General features: G+C 45.0%; 1 protein-coding gene across 3 annotated transcripts in view; it reads right to left on the bottom strand.

Moving 5' to 3' along the window:
- Positions 1 to 1,686: 1,686 nt before the first annotated feature.
- UBE2F (ubiquitin conjugating enzyme E2 F (putative)) overlaps positions 1,687 to 16,986 on the bottom strand; it is a 1,548,845-nt gene continuing 1,533,545 nt past the window's right edge. For 2 of the 3 annotated variants that reach the window (XM_069615950.1, XM_069615951.1), the window contains one exon: positions 1,687 to 2,231. In XM_069615950.1, coding sequence (XP_069472051.1) covers positions 2,181 to 2,231 — 51 coding nt within the window. In that variant the 3' untranslated portion in view covers positions 1,687 to 2,180. The remainder of the gene's footprint in view (positions 2,232 to 16,986) is intronic. The other variant, XM_069615949.1, reaches the window with a different exon arrangement.

Here is a 16,986-nt window from a genome sequence, read left to right as displayed (position 1 = left end):
AGCACATATATATTAATGATTGTATATTGAAGATTACTTCCTATCAATTTAGGCATATAACCTGAATTGAGTATGTAGGGTAAGAAGATACTTTTTTAAATCTGTGTTTCTCGATTCCTGAAAATCGCAAGTGTGCTCATGACTGAGCTCTTCAGAAGTGGCAGAATGTATGGGATGCATTTATAGAAGCTACTGTGCAAAAAAGAACCCTGTACATGTATAAAGAACAAAATCCAATTAGCCCATCAGGTGCTCTAATATGCAGACACATGGAGAGGGATACCTAGGCAGGTCAGTTGTGGAAGATTTAGAAGTATTGACTTTAAAGTAGGAACGCATTTTGAAAGTCATAGCCGCGACTAGCCATCTTTCGTCACAAATGTGAGTGGAGAGGTGGGGATCCTTATGGAGGTTATAGCAGGGGAAAGGTGAGTTACGGTGGTTATTTGGATACCTACCTACTGTAATTATGGGTTGTTATGAATTGTCATCAAAAAGAAAACTGTAGAAGAGCACAACTAATGTTATGGATATTAGTTAACTCATTCTGTGTATACTAAGTAGGCACTTCGCGGCAGGGGAAAACAGAAACAACTCTGGCCCACAAGTTGTACTTTCAACAGAACGGAAGAAAATAAAAGTGTACAATATTGAAGGACACTCCTGTCACCTGCACACCAACTATAGTTGTGAAACAACTAAGTGTTAAACACATTATGGGAGGGTTAATAAACAATTCGAGAGGTAAATGGATACCAATCACTGTTAAGTAGAACACTTTAAAGGTAAGACTTTAGACAAGGTTTGTAAAACACATTTAATGGCCAAATCAATCCAAGAGGCAAGCTCGACACGTTTTGGGACTGTGTCCTTTACTCAGGAGCAGCAAAGTTCATGTATACATTACACATTTCCAAAGTTCAATCTTATGTGGTTACCTCAATCAATTCAAGGTTATTGAAATTAAACAATAAACTTAGTAATCTTATTGGAATCGGAACAGCGTAACCACAATCGAAACCACCAAGGTTCAAAATCTCAAACTCTGAAACCATCCAGTTAAGGGAAACCGAACTAGCCTAAAGTGTAAATTAGTAAAACCAGCAATGTGCCACCCCAGCAGATTCACAAACTGATGAGGTGCCATGTCTTTCAAGTCTACACTTTAGGCGTACTAGTTTAGTTTCCCTAACTAGATAGTGTGAGAATGTTTTAACCTTGGTGGTTTAGATTGTGGTTACGCTGTTCCCATTCCATTAGGAATACTGTGTTCATTGATTCATTTCAATGACCTTGAATTGATTGAGATAACCATGTAAGATTGAACTTTGTAAATGTTTAACCTATACATGCACTTTGCTGCTCCTGAGCAAGGGACATAGTCCCGAACGGTGTCCAGCTTGACTCATGGATTGATTTGGCCATTAAATATTTGTTTTACAAACCTTGTCTAAAGTCTTACCTTTAAAGTGTTCTACATAACAGTGATTGGTATCCATCTACCGCTTGAATTTCTATTCTCAACACTTCTCTAATGTGTTTAACACTAAGTTGTTTCACAACTATATATGGTGTGCAGGGGATGGGAGTGTCCTTGAAGAATTGTCAGCAAGACAAAGCATCTATAGTTTCCAATACACACGCCCAGTAGAGATGATCATTTCTGATGTTTTGGTTACGGCTGCGAATGTTCCAATAATTTTATTGAGGTATCCCTAAAGCACATGTTCAGGAAGTGATCTTTTATTGCTCTCCTGAAATGTATTCACATCAAGATGTTTATTAGCAAACAAGAAGTCGTGATTAGACCATGTAAAGTAAAGCTCTATATTCAACAGCAATTTCCATTCTGAAATTTCTGGAGCAGTTCTGTGCAGAAGAATGTACATTGTCATAAACATAAACAGTTTTAAAACAGAAGCAACACTGCATCTCCATTTGTTTCCCACCCACCCCAACCCTCCGTCCCTCCCTCCCTCCTCCCTAGGACCCTGCCGTCTTCACGTTGTTCACTCTAGAAGACATGAACGCGGATGAGGTCTGAGATCTTCTTGGGTACCACATGAGTAGGGGATGAGTAAACAACCCAAACATTCGCAATTGCCTTCCATGTCTCTTCGTAAAGTGATAAAGCTCAGCTCTGTGAGGGGAGGTCAGTGCATGAGTGAAGTAACCCTTCATCATCTTGCATATCGCTTCATGTATTCTTCAACTTTACTACGAAAGTCTTCCTAAGAGAAAGAGAGTGAGACGGAAAACAAACATTAATGGGACACCAACCAATCTGTCAAAACCCACATCTGATCAGCAAAGCTGGTGATTGACCATCAGAGGAGGGACAAAATCTTTACTTTTGTTTCCAGTGGAATTACCAGCATACACCAAAGTGGCATACATAACTCAAAGGAGCTAAAGACGTTCCATATAGTCATTAAAGTATACATAACAAAAATCAGCATACAACAGCACTACTTACCTTCTCTCTACCTGTCTGGTATAACACCTCTATTGCATTTACCATATTCAACCAAAGCCATCAGGCACCCTATCAAACAGCTACCACTACATGCCCAATATTACTGTAGCTAATACACTCACCACATTCGCTACTCCTGCAATGGTCCTACCTGTACATATGGCTTGTGATAGAACAAGAGTTAGTCTTGTAGTCCAATGAAATGAGGAGAACATTTTAAGGCATGGCTGGTGACTGTGTGGATTGCACTAGCATGGAAAATTAAGGCCATCAAGAAGGCAAAGAGTTCAATATTCAGACTGATGGTAAAAGTGGCAGCATTAGAATATAGATCTATCAATGCTTGAAGAGAATCCGGTCTGCATCCTTAGTTAGGCATGCTTGAGTTTTTAAATTATGCCACCCTAAAACCAATGTACATCTATGCGCCATTCGTACACAAGTCTAGTGCCATCAAAGGACGTGGGAAATCATGACTTTAAATTAGATAAACAGTTTGCCTAATAGTCAAAAGGCAAACTATGGATTTCCACAAGGAGAGTATTCCAGTCTCCTCTGGCCTTATATTTGGAAAGCAGATTCTCAAGCAGGCATTGGTCAAAGAAACAGGGTGTTCTGCTTGAGAGATAGGAGTGCAGCTTAGCAGCTAACTATGGGGAGGCCTAACTATACATACACTTAAAAGTGAGGGACTAGATCTTAAAAACAATGACACTTAAGAAAAGTGCTTGACAGTGATCTTGTGTGAGCATCACACTCTTGAGCAAAAGATAGAGATCTGGTTTATAGGTATCAACAGTTCTGTTTAAGCACAGGAGCTTCGAGTTAAATCACCATCTGTTTGATAGGGACGACTTGGTCAGAGGCTTCTCGGAGCACATGAGATATAAGGCAGGTTAAAATTAGGAAAAGGGAACTTCAACTAGGGGACTTCAACAATTGTAGGAGCAGCTTTGGGGCGTAATGGGGACCTAGCGGAGGGCCTGCAATGAGATTTTCTTTTAAAACCACAAATCACATGATAAAACCAGGTTATCTGACATCTTTCAGTGAGAGAAAGACTAACGTTCCTCGGCACTGCAATGTCCAATGTCCTTTTCCATGTGGTCAATAATTAAGTCTAGAATTGTCGAACTGCATCTTGTAAGGACAATATGGTCAACATTTTAAAGTCTTAGATCATCATTGGGTAGCAGATGGCTAGATCCCAGGAAGACAGTACAGCAGAAAAACTAGACACCAAGGTACAGTTGTGACTGGGGGACATAGCACAGGAGAACATTCATGTCAACTGTTTATGAATAGGTTCCATAGCAAAGATTCAGTTTTGCCAAAAGAGACTTGTATGGGATGGAGAACAAGATGTCCTTTTAAAATCACTGCAAGGCTTTCTCCCCTTTATGCTCTCTGACAAATAGATATCACTAGCTGTTCCCGGCCTAACATATGCCATTATTGCTTATCTTAAAGGTCAATATCGGTCGGTAATTCGTAGGGTCCCTTCTGTCCCCCTTCATAAATATCAGAAATATCACTGATTGCTTCTAGGAAGGGGGCGTAGGTCCCTGTGACTTATTAATAGTCAATGAAAAGGCTAAACATTGAAAAGGCTATACGTATAGCAAAAGGTCTTCTTTTGAATTTGAAAGGCATATTTGTATAAGATGGAAATTATAAGTTACTCACCGTAGTGACTAAAGTATTCTTAGTCCATAGTTCCTTTCCTCCATACTGTATGGGCGTCCCTTCCAAGGGACGCAAGACGGAACCTTTTTCACCAGAAAAAACCTTCTTCCCCTTTAAATTTAGAGGCGTGCGGCCCAGTGAGCATGTGCTGCCTTGACTCCGCCCTCCGGCGCCACACCTCAGTCCCCACTGATGCGTCGACAATAGATTTAACACTGCCTAATGACACCAGTATTATTAGGGGGGAGATTGGTGGGACGTATGGAGGAAAGGGGACTATGGACTAAGAGTAAGTTAGTCACTACGTTGAGTAATTTATAATTACTCTTACGTCCCGTCCCCTTTCCTCCATACTGTATGGGCGATTACAACCGATTGTAGCTCCAGGATGGAGAGGAGACCCTCCTTAAGCAAATAGGTTCCTGAGAACCGCCTGTCCGAAAGCTGCATCAGATCTAGAGCCAGTATCCAAACAGTAGTGCTTGCAGAAAGCCGAGGGAGAGGCCCAAGTGGCCACCCTGCTTATGACTTGCCAAGGGACATGGCGTTGGAATGCAATGGCCGTTGCCTTGGCCCTGACTGCGTGGGCATGCATGTTGGCCGGGAGCGGCTTGTGCTGACTCTCGTACGCTTCTTTGATGGCAGAGACCATCCAGTGGGATATGGAAGCCTTCGAGGCCTGATAGCCTGGCCTCGAGCCGCCGAACGTGGCAAACAGGGCATCCACCTTGCGGAAGCCCTTGGTCCTGTCCAAGTAGAATTTTAGGGCACGCCTGACATTCAGGCAGTGTAGCACTCTCTACGCTTCATCCCTGGGATCGGGAGAGAAGGTAGGAAGGACTATTTCCTCGTTCAAGTGAAATGCAGATGGGACCTTGGGCAGAAATGCCAGGTGCGTCAGGCATGACTACCTTGTCCTTGTGAAAGGTGGGATAAGGTTCAGAGGCTGACTCTGTGAGCTGAGGTAAGACCGACTAGTAAGGCCGTCTTGATGGTGACCAGCCTAATGTCCATGGACGCCATTGGCTCAAATGATTTGTGCGCCAGGGCGCCCAAGACTATATTAAGGTCCCACACCGGGTGCGGTCTCTTGATGGGCGGGTAGAGCCTAGCAAGGCCCGTCAGATGTTTCTTGACGGAGTCTGCCCAATGGCAGAACCTGGTCCATTTGCTCTTGTACTGTGCCCTGGTGGCTTTGCTCCTGGCGCCCAGTATGATCTCCAGATTGGCCTGTGAGAGGCTAAGGTGCAGAAGCGTTACCTGCTCAGGTACCACTCCGTGAGGGCTAGTTTCCCTGGTGCGGGTTGGATGATTCTGCCCCCCTGCTGTGCCCTGAAGATGTGCTGAGCCTGTCGGAAGATGTATAGGTGGCACCTCTGAAAGGCTGAGGAGCTCCGAAAACGATGGCTTGTGCGGCCACCATGGAGCTATCAGAATGATGAGGAGTCGGTGAGACTCCTTGATCTTGCAGATTACTCTGTGTATCAGAGGAGTGGGCGGAAAGGTGTAGGCTCTCATGCCGGTCCACTGTAGGTGAAATGCATCGCCCAGACAGCCGGGGCCCTGCCCTTGCCAGGTTGCGAACTGGGGGCACTTCTTGTGCCAGTGGCAAAGAGATCCACATGGGGGTGAACCCACCTGTTGAAGATCTCCTCAGTAACAAGGTTGTTTAGCTGCCAGTCGTAATTGTCTGCTCCCAGCCTGCTGAGCCTGTCTGCCTCCAGGTTGGATTACCCCAGGAAATGGACTGCCGAGAGGTGACTGTCATTTTCCAAGGCCCATTCCCACATGCTGATCGCCAGTCTGCAGAGGAGGGGATCTGGTGCCTCCCTGCTTGTTGACGTAGTACATGCTGGTCGAGTTGTCTGTTTGGATGAGGACAACCCTGCCCTTGAGCAGTGGGAGGAAAGCTCTGAGCGCTAGCCAGATGGCATTCAGCTCCAACCAATTGATGTGGTATTCCTGCTCCTGACGAGTCCAGGTGCTGTGGACTGAAAGATCGTCCAGGGTGGCTCCCCAGCCCTCGAGCGAGGAGTCTGTGGTGATGGTGACCTGCGGAGAGGGCAGCCGAAAGGGCTTGCCCGTCCGTAGGTTGCAGTCCATGGCCCACCAAGTTAGGTCCGGGTGGAGAGATGGAGGAACGTTGATTATCTCGGATTGCAAGCCCTGCTCCTGATTCCATGAGGCCGCAAAGGGTAGCTGAATCCTTCTCATCCTTAATCTTGTATGTGGGACAGCTAACAGAACCACCGCTAGTAGACCCAGGAGATGTTGGTACCACCATGCCAAGGTCACTTCTCTGCTGAGGAAGTGGGCTGTGGCCCTCTTGATGGCCGAGATCTTGTTTTCCGACGGGAAAACCCTCTTGGAGCACGCGCCCCAAATGAGTCCCAGGAATGTCAGAGTCTGCGTAGGGAGCAGCTGTGACTTCTTGAGGTTGAGCAAGAAGCCCAGGTCGTGCAGTGTGTTCATAAGGGCATGAGGAGTGGTGAACCGCCTCTGGCGATGTAGCCCTGACGAGCTAGTCGTCGAGGTATGGGTAAATGTAGAGGCCCAGCGCTGAGGAGGGCTGCTACAGCGTTCAGGAGCCTGGTAAAGACCCTGGGGGCTGAGCTGAGGCCAAACGGAAGGACCTTGTATTGGAAGTAGTAGCCCATGATTCTGAACCGTAGGAAAGAACGATGGGGCGGCCAAATTGGGCCGTTAAGTATGCGCCCTTCAGGTCTAGGGAGCACATCCAGTCTCCCTTGTCCAATGTCTCCTTTAAAAGCTGGCGTAACCATCTTGAATTTTTGCAGGAGTAAGGAGAGGTGGAGAGTCGAAAGGTCCAGCACAACTCTCATGCCTGCCTGGTTCTTCTTCTGAATGGCGAAAATCCTGGAGTAGAAGCCAAAGCCTCACTGGGAGGCTGGAACTTCCTCCACTGCTTGGCTCTCTAGGAGCGACTGGATCTCTGCCAAAAGAGTTGCTGTCCCAACCTGTGGGAGTGGAGGGGAGGAGGGAGGGGAGGCTGGGAAGGAGGTACTCCGTTGATACTACCGAGAGGATCCAGGGGTCCACGAAATTCTGGCACCAGAAATGTGCAGAGAGAGCAAGCCTGCCCCCCACTAGAGACACGTGGACCCGAAGGGGCGTGTCATGCCTTCTTTCCCTCGGAGGCTGAGGAGGGGGACTGGAAAAAGCCCTCACCCCCCTTTTTTTGTTGTTTGTGCCGGCTCAGAGACTGCGAGCGGTCTGGCTGCCAGGATCTGCACTCCTGGAAGCCACGGAACCCTCCATATGTACGACCCTTCTCTGAGCGCTGCTTAAATTGGGTGTAAAATTTGGCCGTGGTCTTTGCAAAAATGAGGCTTAAATCACAAAAATTATTTACAGAAGTATGTTGAGTAATCGCACAACATAAATTACACAAATTGAGCAATTTAAGAAACGAACAGGTATAACACACAGGGGCAGATAAGGGGTAGTTTGGCAAAATAACAGAAATTTGCACAGAAATTAAAATTATGGAATGGTGGAAACAAGATAAACATTAATACCATTAAAAAGCAAATTAAATACCCCAAATTGTAGAATTGGATTGATTGAAGAAAGTTTGATAGCCGGAAAAAGCATGTAGAGAAAATAATGTTGCAAAATTAAAGATTAGTAAGTAGCTGAAGCAACGCAGCCAGATACAAAAAGATACCCAAAATTATGCCAAATTAAGGCTTATCAAATGGACCCAGAATTAAATCAAATGTATTACCTTAGGTTCAACTTAGAGGACTTCTCAATGAGAGAATGGACAGTGCCAGAAAGTAATTCTGAAAGGAAGAATCAAGGCTATAAGTACCAAGTCTAATTACGTAAAGAAAGGAAACCAATTACGAAAAAGGGGAAAATGCGTACCTCAAATGGCCATCCAAGTGCGGAAAGGCTGAAATAAGAAAAGCGAAACAAATAAATCTCGGATTCTGTACCACAACCTGTGCAAACGAACGAGTAGATTGAGTTGCCATTAAGTGCCAATTGCCATATTTAACAACGAATTTAACTCAACCATGTCAAAGCACGGATTAAATTGCCGCGGAGGATGCGTAAAGTAATTAAACAATTAAGTGCTTCCCAATTATAATTGAACACTAGGGAGCGTAAAGAAAAGTCTTACTTGAGCGACCGTGAAAATTTGTCTGCTGGTGTTCCAGTGAAAGAGCCGCGAGATGAAGGTAGGACTACATTTATACACGGACTAATTAAAGGCAGTGTGCAACCAAGCGTGGCTAAGGACCTAAATTGTGCCGATGGAGGCCGCCATCTTGTGTGAATAAAAGGTGAACTGCAGCAGTCAAATTAACCTCTTTGAAACGTACAATTACCACTGGCTTAAAGGAAACATTTAAGCACAAAGGCCCAACGATAGCTGTTAGTTAACAAATGCCTAATTAAAGGAGGCGCAATAGGGCTAAAAGAACTCAATTATTAGTAAATAAACCAGAAAAAGCAAGGGGGGGGTGTATGTTATTCATACCGCAATGATCACTCTGCGCTAACTGATAAACCAAGGTAGAGGAGGGTAAACCTTGAAGGTAAAATAAGCTGGAGATTGCAACCAAGCATAGTCTCCAGATCAAGAAATTGGAAAAGGCATGAGGAGGAAAACCACCCCATTTATCAATATGTACACAGGTCAAGAGTGCGCTGCTAAAGTCACATTACAAAGCCTAAAAAAGAGCAAGAAGTACATGACATCAAAATATATCAAACAAGCATATTCTGAGGTGAAACATAGGCATCTATATTAACGAATTGTTTTTACAGTTACCATGCATGATCTGTACATTGATCTAAAGAAAGGTGGCACACTCATGGTCAGAATTTAGGCCTAAATATACAGTATGGTATTTACAAATGTATTTCGCTTCCAATTGATGTAATTTTAATGTTAGATTTCCACCTCTAGGGGGCAATGACACTTTGCATAGCCCCACAAAGGGAATATCCTCCTTGCAATCCATTTGGTGCAGCTTTTGCCAATGGTTGGCAAGGGGATATTTCCCATCCTGGCTGCCAATTGTCGCCAGATGTTCCGATGTTCTGATCTTGAGTGGCCGAATGGTGCTCCCAATATATATATATATTTAATTCCCAGTAATCCCTTGCAGGCAATTCATGTATCAGCAAATCAATTAATTTCGAAATGGCACAAACTGGGCTTACTCACTGACGTAGAAAGAGAACTCCTCACGGTGGTTGGGCCCACTATGCCCACTGTCTATTTTCTCCCAAAAATACACAATTTGCAGACATTCCTGAAGGGAGACCGATAGTCAGTGGAGGTGGTGGGGTGCTAGAACCTATTTCATCTATATTAATGAATTCTTGCTACCAGTTGTACTGCAAACCCCCACATTTATTAGGGACACCATGCATATTCTTGAAATTTTAGATAACCTTACATTTGACAAACATTTTTGGTTGGTGACATTAGACGTCAAAGCTTTGTATACCTCGATAGCCCATTCTAAAGCTTTACAAAGTGTTGACTTTCTATTTCGAGAATTTTCTGCATCATATTTTGATCATATTGAAATGGTTAAAGAACTGATGTTATTTACTTGGGAAAACAATGTTTTTGTGTTTAATAATGTGTACTTTAAGCAACTTATCGGGGTCGCAATGGGTGCAAGTTTTGCGCCAGCACTGGCTAACGCCTTTATGCATTTTTTTGAGCAATCATGTGTGTTTTCTAATGCCACCTACCTCCCATTTGTACACTTATGGAATCGTTGCATAGACAATGTTAATCTGATATGGACTGGTACACAAGATCTCCTTTTGGAATTTGTCTCTTGTTTGTACAACAATGAATGGGGCTTACAATTTGCCTCAATTTACAGTCAAACGCATATAGACTTTCTGGATCTTTCTATCAACCTAACCCCTAATGGTCTCATTACCAAAACCTTTCGCAAATCTACATCTGTAAATGCAACGCTTCATGCAGAAAGCTGCCATAAAAAACAAGTCATAGCAAACATTCCCAAGGGGGAGTTTATTCGTGCTAAGAGAAACTGTTCCCAATTGGAGGATTTTATTTTGATCAAAACACGTTTCCTGAATAGAGGTTATCATAAAACTTGTGTGGATCAAGCTTTGGCTACGGTACACCATCTTAAGAGAGCGGATTTGTTAGTAACTAAAATCCGGACTAAGTCGCCAGCTACTCAAAAAATCAGGTTGATCACCAGGTATAATTCCGATAGCCATAAAATACATAATATTTTGAGGAAACATTGGCATCTGTTACACCTTGACACTGACATAGCCAATTGGCTGCACACCAATGCCAGTATTACTTACAGTAAGGGTAAGTCGCTAAAAAATAAATTATGCCCTTCATTTATGAGCACACCAAGTCCATCTTTGACTTGGCTGCACTCTGCTAGAATATATGGTTTCCACAAATGTGAAGGTTGCAACATGTGCAAATTTACATTCGAAACATCAGTAGTCCCCTTTGGGCCACGAGGGGATCATGAAATTAAGTCATTCATTAACTGTAATTCTAAATGCGTAGAGTACTGTATTATCTGCGTCTGTGGCCTTAAATATATTGGGAGCACCATTCGGCCACTCAAGATCAGGATCTGGGAACATCTGGCGACAATTGGCAGCCAGGATGGGAAATATCCCCTTGCCAACCATTGGCCAAACTGCACCAAATGGATTGCAAGGAGGATATTCGCTTTGTGGGGCTATGCAAAGTGTCATTGCCCCCTAGAGGTGGTAATCTAACATTAAAATTACGTCAATTGGAAGCGAAATTAATTTGTAAATACCGTACTGTATATTCAGGCCTAAATTCTGACCATGAGTTTGCCACCTTTCTTGAGATCACTGTACAGATCATGCATGGTAACTGTAAAAACAATTCTTTAATATAGATGCCTACGTTTCACCTCAGAATATGCTTGTTTGATATATTTTGATGTCATGTACTTCTTGCTCCTTTTAAGGCTTTGTAATGTGGCTTTTGCAGCACACTCTTGACCTGTGTACATATATTGATAAATGGGGTGGTTTTCCGCCTCATGCCTTCTCCAATTTCTTGATCTGGAGACTATGCTTGGTTGCAATCTCCAACTTATTTTACCTTCAAGGTTTATCCTCCTCTCCCTTGGTTTATCAGTTAGCGTGGAGTGATCATTGCGGTATGAACATACCCCCCCCTTGCTTCTTCCGGTTTATTTACTAATAATGGAGTTATTTTAGCCCTATTGCGCCTCCTTTAATTAGGCATTTGTTAACTAACAGCTATCGTTGGGCCTTTGTGCTTAAATGTTTCCTTTAAGCCAGCGGTAATTGTACGTTTCAAAGAGGTTAATTTGACTGCTGCAGTTCACCTTTTACTCACACAAGATGGAGGCCTCCACAGGCACAATTTAGGTCCTTAGCCACGCTTGGTTGCACACTGCCTTTAATTAGTCCGTGTAAAAATGTAGTCCTACCTTCATCTCGCGGCTCTTTCACTGGAACACCAGCCGACGAATGATCACGGTCGCTCAAGTAAGACGTTTCTTTACGCTCCCTAGTGTTGAATTATAATTGGGAAGCACTTAATTGTTTAATTACTTTACGCATCCTCCGCGGCAATTTAATCCATTCTTTGACATGGTTGAGTTAAATTCGTTGTTAAATATGGCAATTGGCACTTTATGGCAATTCAATCTACTCAATTCAATCAATTCAATTCAATCTATGACAGAATCCGAGATTTATTTGTTTCGCTTTTCTTATTTGAGCCTTTCCGCACTTCCGAGGCCATTTGAGGTACGCATTCTCCCCTTTTTCCTAATTCGTTTCCTTTCTTTACGTAATTAGACTTGGTACTTATAGCCTTGATTCTTCCTTTCAGAATTACTTTCTGGTACTGTCCATTCTCTCATTGTGAAGTCCTCTAAGTTGAACCTAAGGTAATTCATTTGATTTAATTCTGGGTCCATTTGATAAGCCTTAATTTGGCATAATTTTGGGTACCTTTTTGTCTCTGACTGCGCTGCTTCAGCTACTTACTAATCTTTAATTTTGCAACATTATTTTCGCTACATGCTTTTTCCGGATATCCAACATTCTTCAATCAATCCAATTCTACAATTTGGGGTATTTAATTTGCTTTTTAATGGTATTAATGTTTATCTTGTTTCCACATTCCATAATTTTAATTTCTGTGCAAATTTCTGTTATGTATTTTGCCAAACTACCCCTTATCTGCCCGTGTGTGTTATACCTGTTCGTTTCTTAAATTGCTCAATTTGTGTAATTTATGTTTTGCGATTACTCAACATACTTCTGTAAATAATTTTTGTGATTTAAGCCTCAGATGAAGAGCTGTCTAAGGCTCGAAACACGTGCCAGGCTTCTTACGCTCCGAATAAATTCTTTGGAAATCATTCCTCAATTTATACATCTTTTTGGCGCAGAGAGACTGGGATCCATTTGTGTTTTTCTTGAACTTTACCAGTGGTTTTGTATAGGCAGTACAACCACACCTCCGAGACACCTGCTGCCTTGTTGTACCTTTTTTCTATTCTTGAGATACACAAGCGCTGTGGATTAGTGACTTTTCCTGCCATCTGTGGTTTTTCGTTGTAAGAATTGACAAGGACTTTGCTGTTTGTGAGTTGTTGTTCTTTTTGTCCAGCTCTTCGTCTGTAGAGGAGTGGAAGATGTCCCCCCCTCGAACGGTAGATCTAGGATGCGCTCCTGGACGTCCGGGTGGAATTTCGTCGCCCGGAACCAGGCTGTGCACCTCATGTATGTGGCAATGCAGATGGCACGGCCCGAGGTATCGATATGCACTACTGTCAATTCCATGAGGTCATGTGCCATGAGCTTGGCCTCGGTTAGCCCCGCCTTGAAACGTGATTGTCATTGGGAGGGGGGTTCCAGGAGTAAGTCTGCGATTTCCCGATATAACCGTTGGTTGGTGGCAGCCAGCATGGCATCTGCGTTGGCCTGACGCAGGTGCAGGGAGGTGTTGGAGTAGAACTTCTTGCCGTAGGACTCCAAGATCATCTCCTCCTTGCCTAGCAGCGCCGCAGAGGAGGAGGGTGAGGCCGACTGAGGCTTGGAATAAAGTGATGCCGCAGCGATCACCGAGGAGTGTGGCTGAGGATGGATCGAGAGCAAGTGTGTGTCCCCCTCCATCTGCCTGTACTTGGCGTCCAGGCGTCGGTGGACCGGCTGGATTGAGTGGGGCTTGAGCCAACCCCTCTTGGCCAGGGAGACTACATCGGTTTGCAGTGGAATCCCTGTGTTGGCAGAGGGGCGTCCAGTGAGGACTTCAGCCAGAACCCCCTCTGCCGGCTGTTCAACCTCGGGCTGAGGGAGGCCCAGGTACTCTGCCAGGCCAGGAAGACGTTTGTGGAAGGCCCTGGCTGAGGATGGCATGTCCGGATCCTCCTCCTCATCCAGGTCCTGTGGATCCGGGCGATCTTGTAGAGGAGGAGGGGTAGATGGAGCCGGAGGCTGGGGTACAGAGACTGCAACCGGAGGCGGCAGAGGTTGCAAAGTTGACTGTGGAGCCGAAGGAGGCGGCTGCACCGGGGTCAGCGAGCCCGATGGAGGCGTCTGTGGTGCCGGTAGCATGGCAGGGAGGCCTTCTCTGACTGCATCCTTGATGATAGCCCCCATCTGCGGAGACCTCATGAGGCTGAGGAATTTGTCGAAGAGAACCTCCTTGCTGTCTGAAGAGGTGGTAGGGGGTACCGACAGGGTAGCGGGGGGACTACTGAAGCCGCTGCATACCCAGTCCGTATGGACGCATGGGACAGTTGCCCTGCACATATGAGGGGTAGACTGTAGGCCACGTACCTGGTTGCAACCAGTCCCACCTTGACACTCGTTCTTCGCCGAACTCGTGGAATGGCATTGGACGGGTGTTCCTGTTTGGCGCGGCAGCCATTTTGTCGAGCTGCCTGCCACGTGCTTGCGATGTGATGTCCAGCCCGCTTGGTATGGCCTCGTCCAAGACTCTCATGTGTGGATCACCGGGCCTACCCTGTTCCTCGGGTCACGGCTCGGTAGGTGCGACACCCTCGACCCAGGGGTCAGTAGATCTACATTTAGGCATCCCCTCTGACTTATTGCCGGTGTTAGGGCATAGCCCCTCGGCCATTGCGCCGGTAAAAGGGCGGAGCCCCTCAGGTGTAAGCCCAGTACAAGAACCTTCCGGTCCCTCGACACTGCGTCCGGGAGGATCCGAGGACCCCTCGGCCCGAGGGCCGGTAGCTGTAGCAGCCTCAGTGCACGTGCCAGTGGAAGGACCTAGCAGGAGAGTCCCTGGGAAGGAGTCTCCCTTGCAGGGTGCGCTGGAAAATATCAGCCCTAGCTTGGACCTGGGACGATGCTTCACGAAGTTCTTGAGATCCTCTGGCGGCGACTTCTGGAAGAGCTCTCTCCACCTGGCTAGTCTGTTCTTCAGCCCCTTCAAGGACAGCGAGTCCTACGGCAAACATGATTGCCAACCGTGGTCTGGGCCAAGGCAACATAGGCAGAGGGCGTGGGGGTCTGACGTTGGGAAGAGCCCGTTGCAGGATGGACACCTGCTGAACCCTGTAGAAGTCGACATGCGCCGGGGAGGAGCGTGATGCCCGAGGACCGAGTACCTGAATGATAGAAAAGACAAAAAAGGCAAAGAGAAGGAGTATCCGCACATGGAATTACATGGGCGAAGCCAAACCCAGGAGCACTGGTGAATTCGGCCCGTTCCCGTCGGCACGGAAAAGGGGACCGAGGTGTGGCACCGGAGGGCGCAGTCAGGGCAGCGCATGCTCCCTGTGCCGCACCCAAGCGTGCCTCTAAATTTAAAGGGGAAGAAGGTTTTTTCCGGTGAAAAAGGTTCTGTCTCCCGTCACTTGGAAAGGACGCCCATACAGTATGGAGGAAAGGGGACGGGACGTAAGAGTAAGAGAGGTATGCACGGTATAATAACAGTATCTAAGTTCAATCCATCGATTACACGGGGCTCTATGATGTGTCTTTGCAGATGCGTAATTGTAAACTTTGTTCCAATGCAACGCCCCCGTGATGGCATAAGATTGTGTAGAATCATAATTACAGCACCTACTTTTAGTTTTAGCTTGTGAGGAGGCATTCGTCCTACAGCATTTTGCTCTTTAGAGACCGAAACTTTGTGCCTGTAATTCACTTTTCATTGACACTGGAACCGCTGTGCCCTGTGCCCAGAGATGGGGGTGGAAAGACGTAACATGAAATTATTATGTATGTTTGCAATAGTGGAAGGTGGAGATGACTGTGTAGAATCGTGCTCATTCTGTTTGTTAAAAATTATAGCTTTTGTTGAAGTGGAAGGGCACACAGAGGTGCACTTTGCCATTTGGACAGCAGAGGGCAACCCAACACTGATAAATTGCATCAGCCGAGTACGGAAACATACCTACGCATTTTATATATCTAGAAAGATAGTTGATGGGTACTAGGCAAAGTGTCATGCCATATGTTGTTCGCTATCATTCAAGCACTCTCCATGGCAGATCTGGCATTCACAAGGCTACATTTACTATCCACAGGAAGGTACAGAAAAAGGCTTGAGGGGACATGGGACATTGGTGGATGAGGCAGTGTAGAGATGAGGAGCTCTCAAAATGGTTTTGGTCACACGGTAGGTAAGGCACCCCTTTCCAATGTTTAAATGAATTATCAAATCATGGTTAGGAAATTATGATAATCATGACTGAGCAAAGAAATTAAACCTCCAAACTGACTACAAAATCCTTCCTTGTCCACAAATGAATCTGCAAGAATTCAAGGAAAGAACGAAATGAAGAGAGAAATGTGCAGAGGACAGCACTTTGCGCCGGCGCTGCACCAGGATTAAACAGGACCCAAGGGGCAGCGTTGCCAGGTCTGACACACAAAACAGGTCTTCAAAATAAGCCCAAAATATAGAGACTATGTAGAAAAGCCTAACTTCACACATTAAAAAAAGGTCAAAGAGCGTATTGGTGCCCATGCAATAAAATCAAATATAAACGCTAATATTGTTTCAATTACAAAAACAACTCAAACAAAAAAAGATTGCAAATGTAGCAAGTTAAGACTGATCATGTGATTCATTCTAGTATTTTATAGTAGATTCAAACTATTCTATTGCTTTTAAATAAATAAGCACTTGATATTTAAACTTTAATTGAAGGGATCCCTAACAGAATAATCAATGGATACCGTTAAAAGATGGCCACCGGGCAGGTGTTTTCTTCAGTCCTTTTCTAGTTCATTATTTCTGTGCACCGTGGCAACCGTCCAATCTTTTTGTGGTGCTGGCATCTCTCGCGAACCCAGCAATCCTATTACTGGACAGTTCCTGTAACCGCTGTCACTCAAAGAAGAAGCTGGAAATCAAGCTTTCAAGCTTTTAAGAAAGCCCAAAAGAAGTGTCCGGCCATGCCAAGTAAACCCAATAATACCACAACAAGTGACTGCTCAAAATTAAAGGCAATATTAGGTAAAAATAAGCCTGTACCAAATATAACAATCAAACATGGCAATACTGCTGTGCACTTTCCAGAGACTAAAGTCTTTTAGGTCCTAGTGATGATGAGATCCGCAAAGGAAAACTGGGAAATTAGTTCCCAGCTTGGGTAACACTTCCAGACATGCCTGCCTACAAGATAATCCAAAGCAAGGAGGGTAGAGCCTATTAGGAAAAGGCCCCTGTACACAGTGTGCTAAGCGTACAACTCTGCAGTACACAGTTGGGAGTAAGTGGGGGGCAAATCTTTTTTAACAAAAAGATGATAGCTGATATACAATAATAATTC

This window comes from Ambystoma mexicanum, chromosome 9 (genome assembly GCF_040938575.1).
Source record: "Ambystoma mexicanum isolate Mex_15411 chromosome 9, UKY_AmexF1_1, whole genome shotgun sequence".
Classification (NCBI taxonomy): domain Eukaryota; kingdom Metazoa; phylum Chordata; class Amphibia; order Caudata; family Ambystomatidae; genus Ambystoma; species Ambystoma mexicanum.
This window is presented reverse-complemented; position numbering and strand designations above follow the sequence as displayed.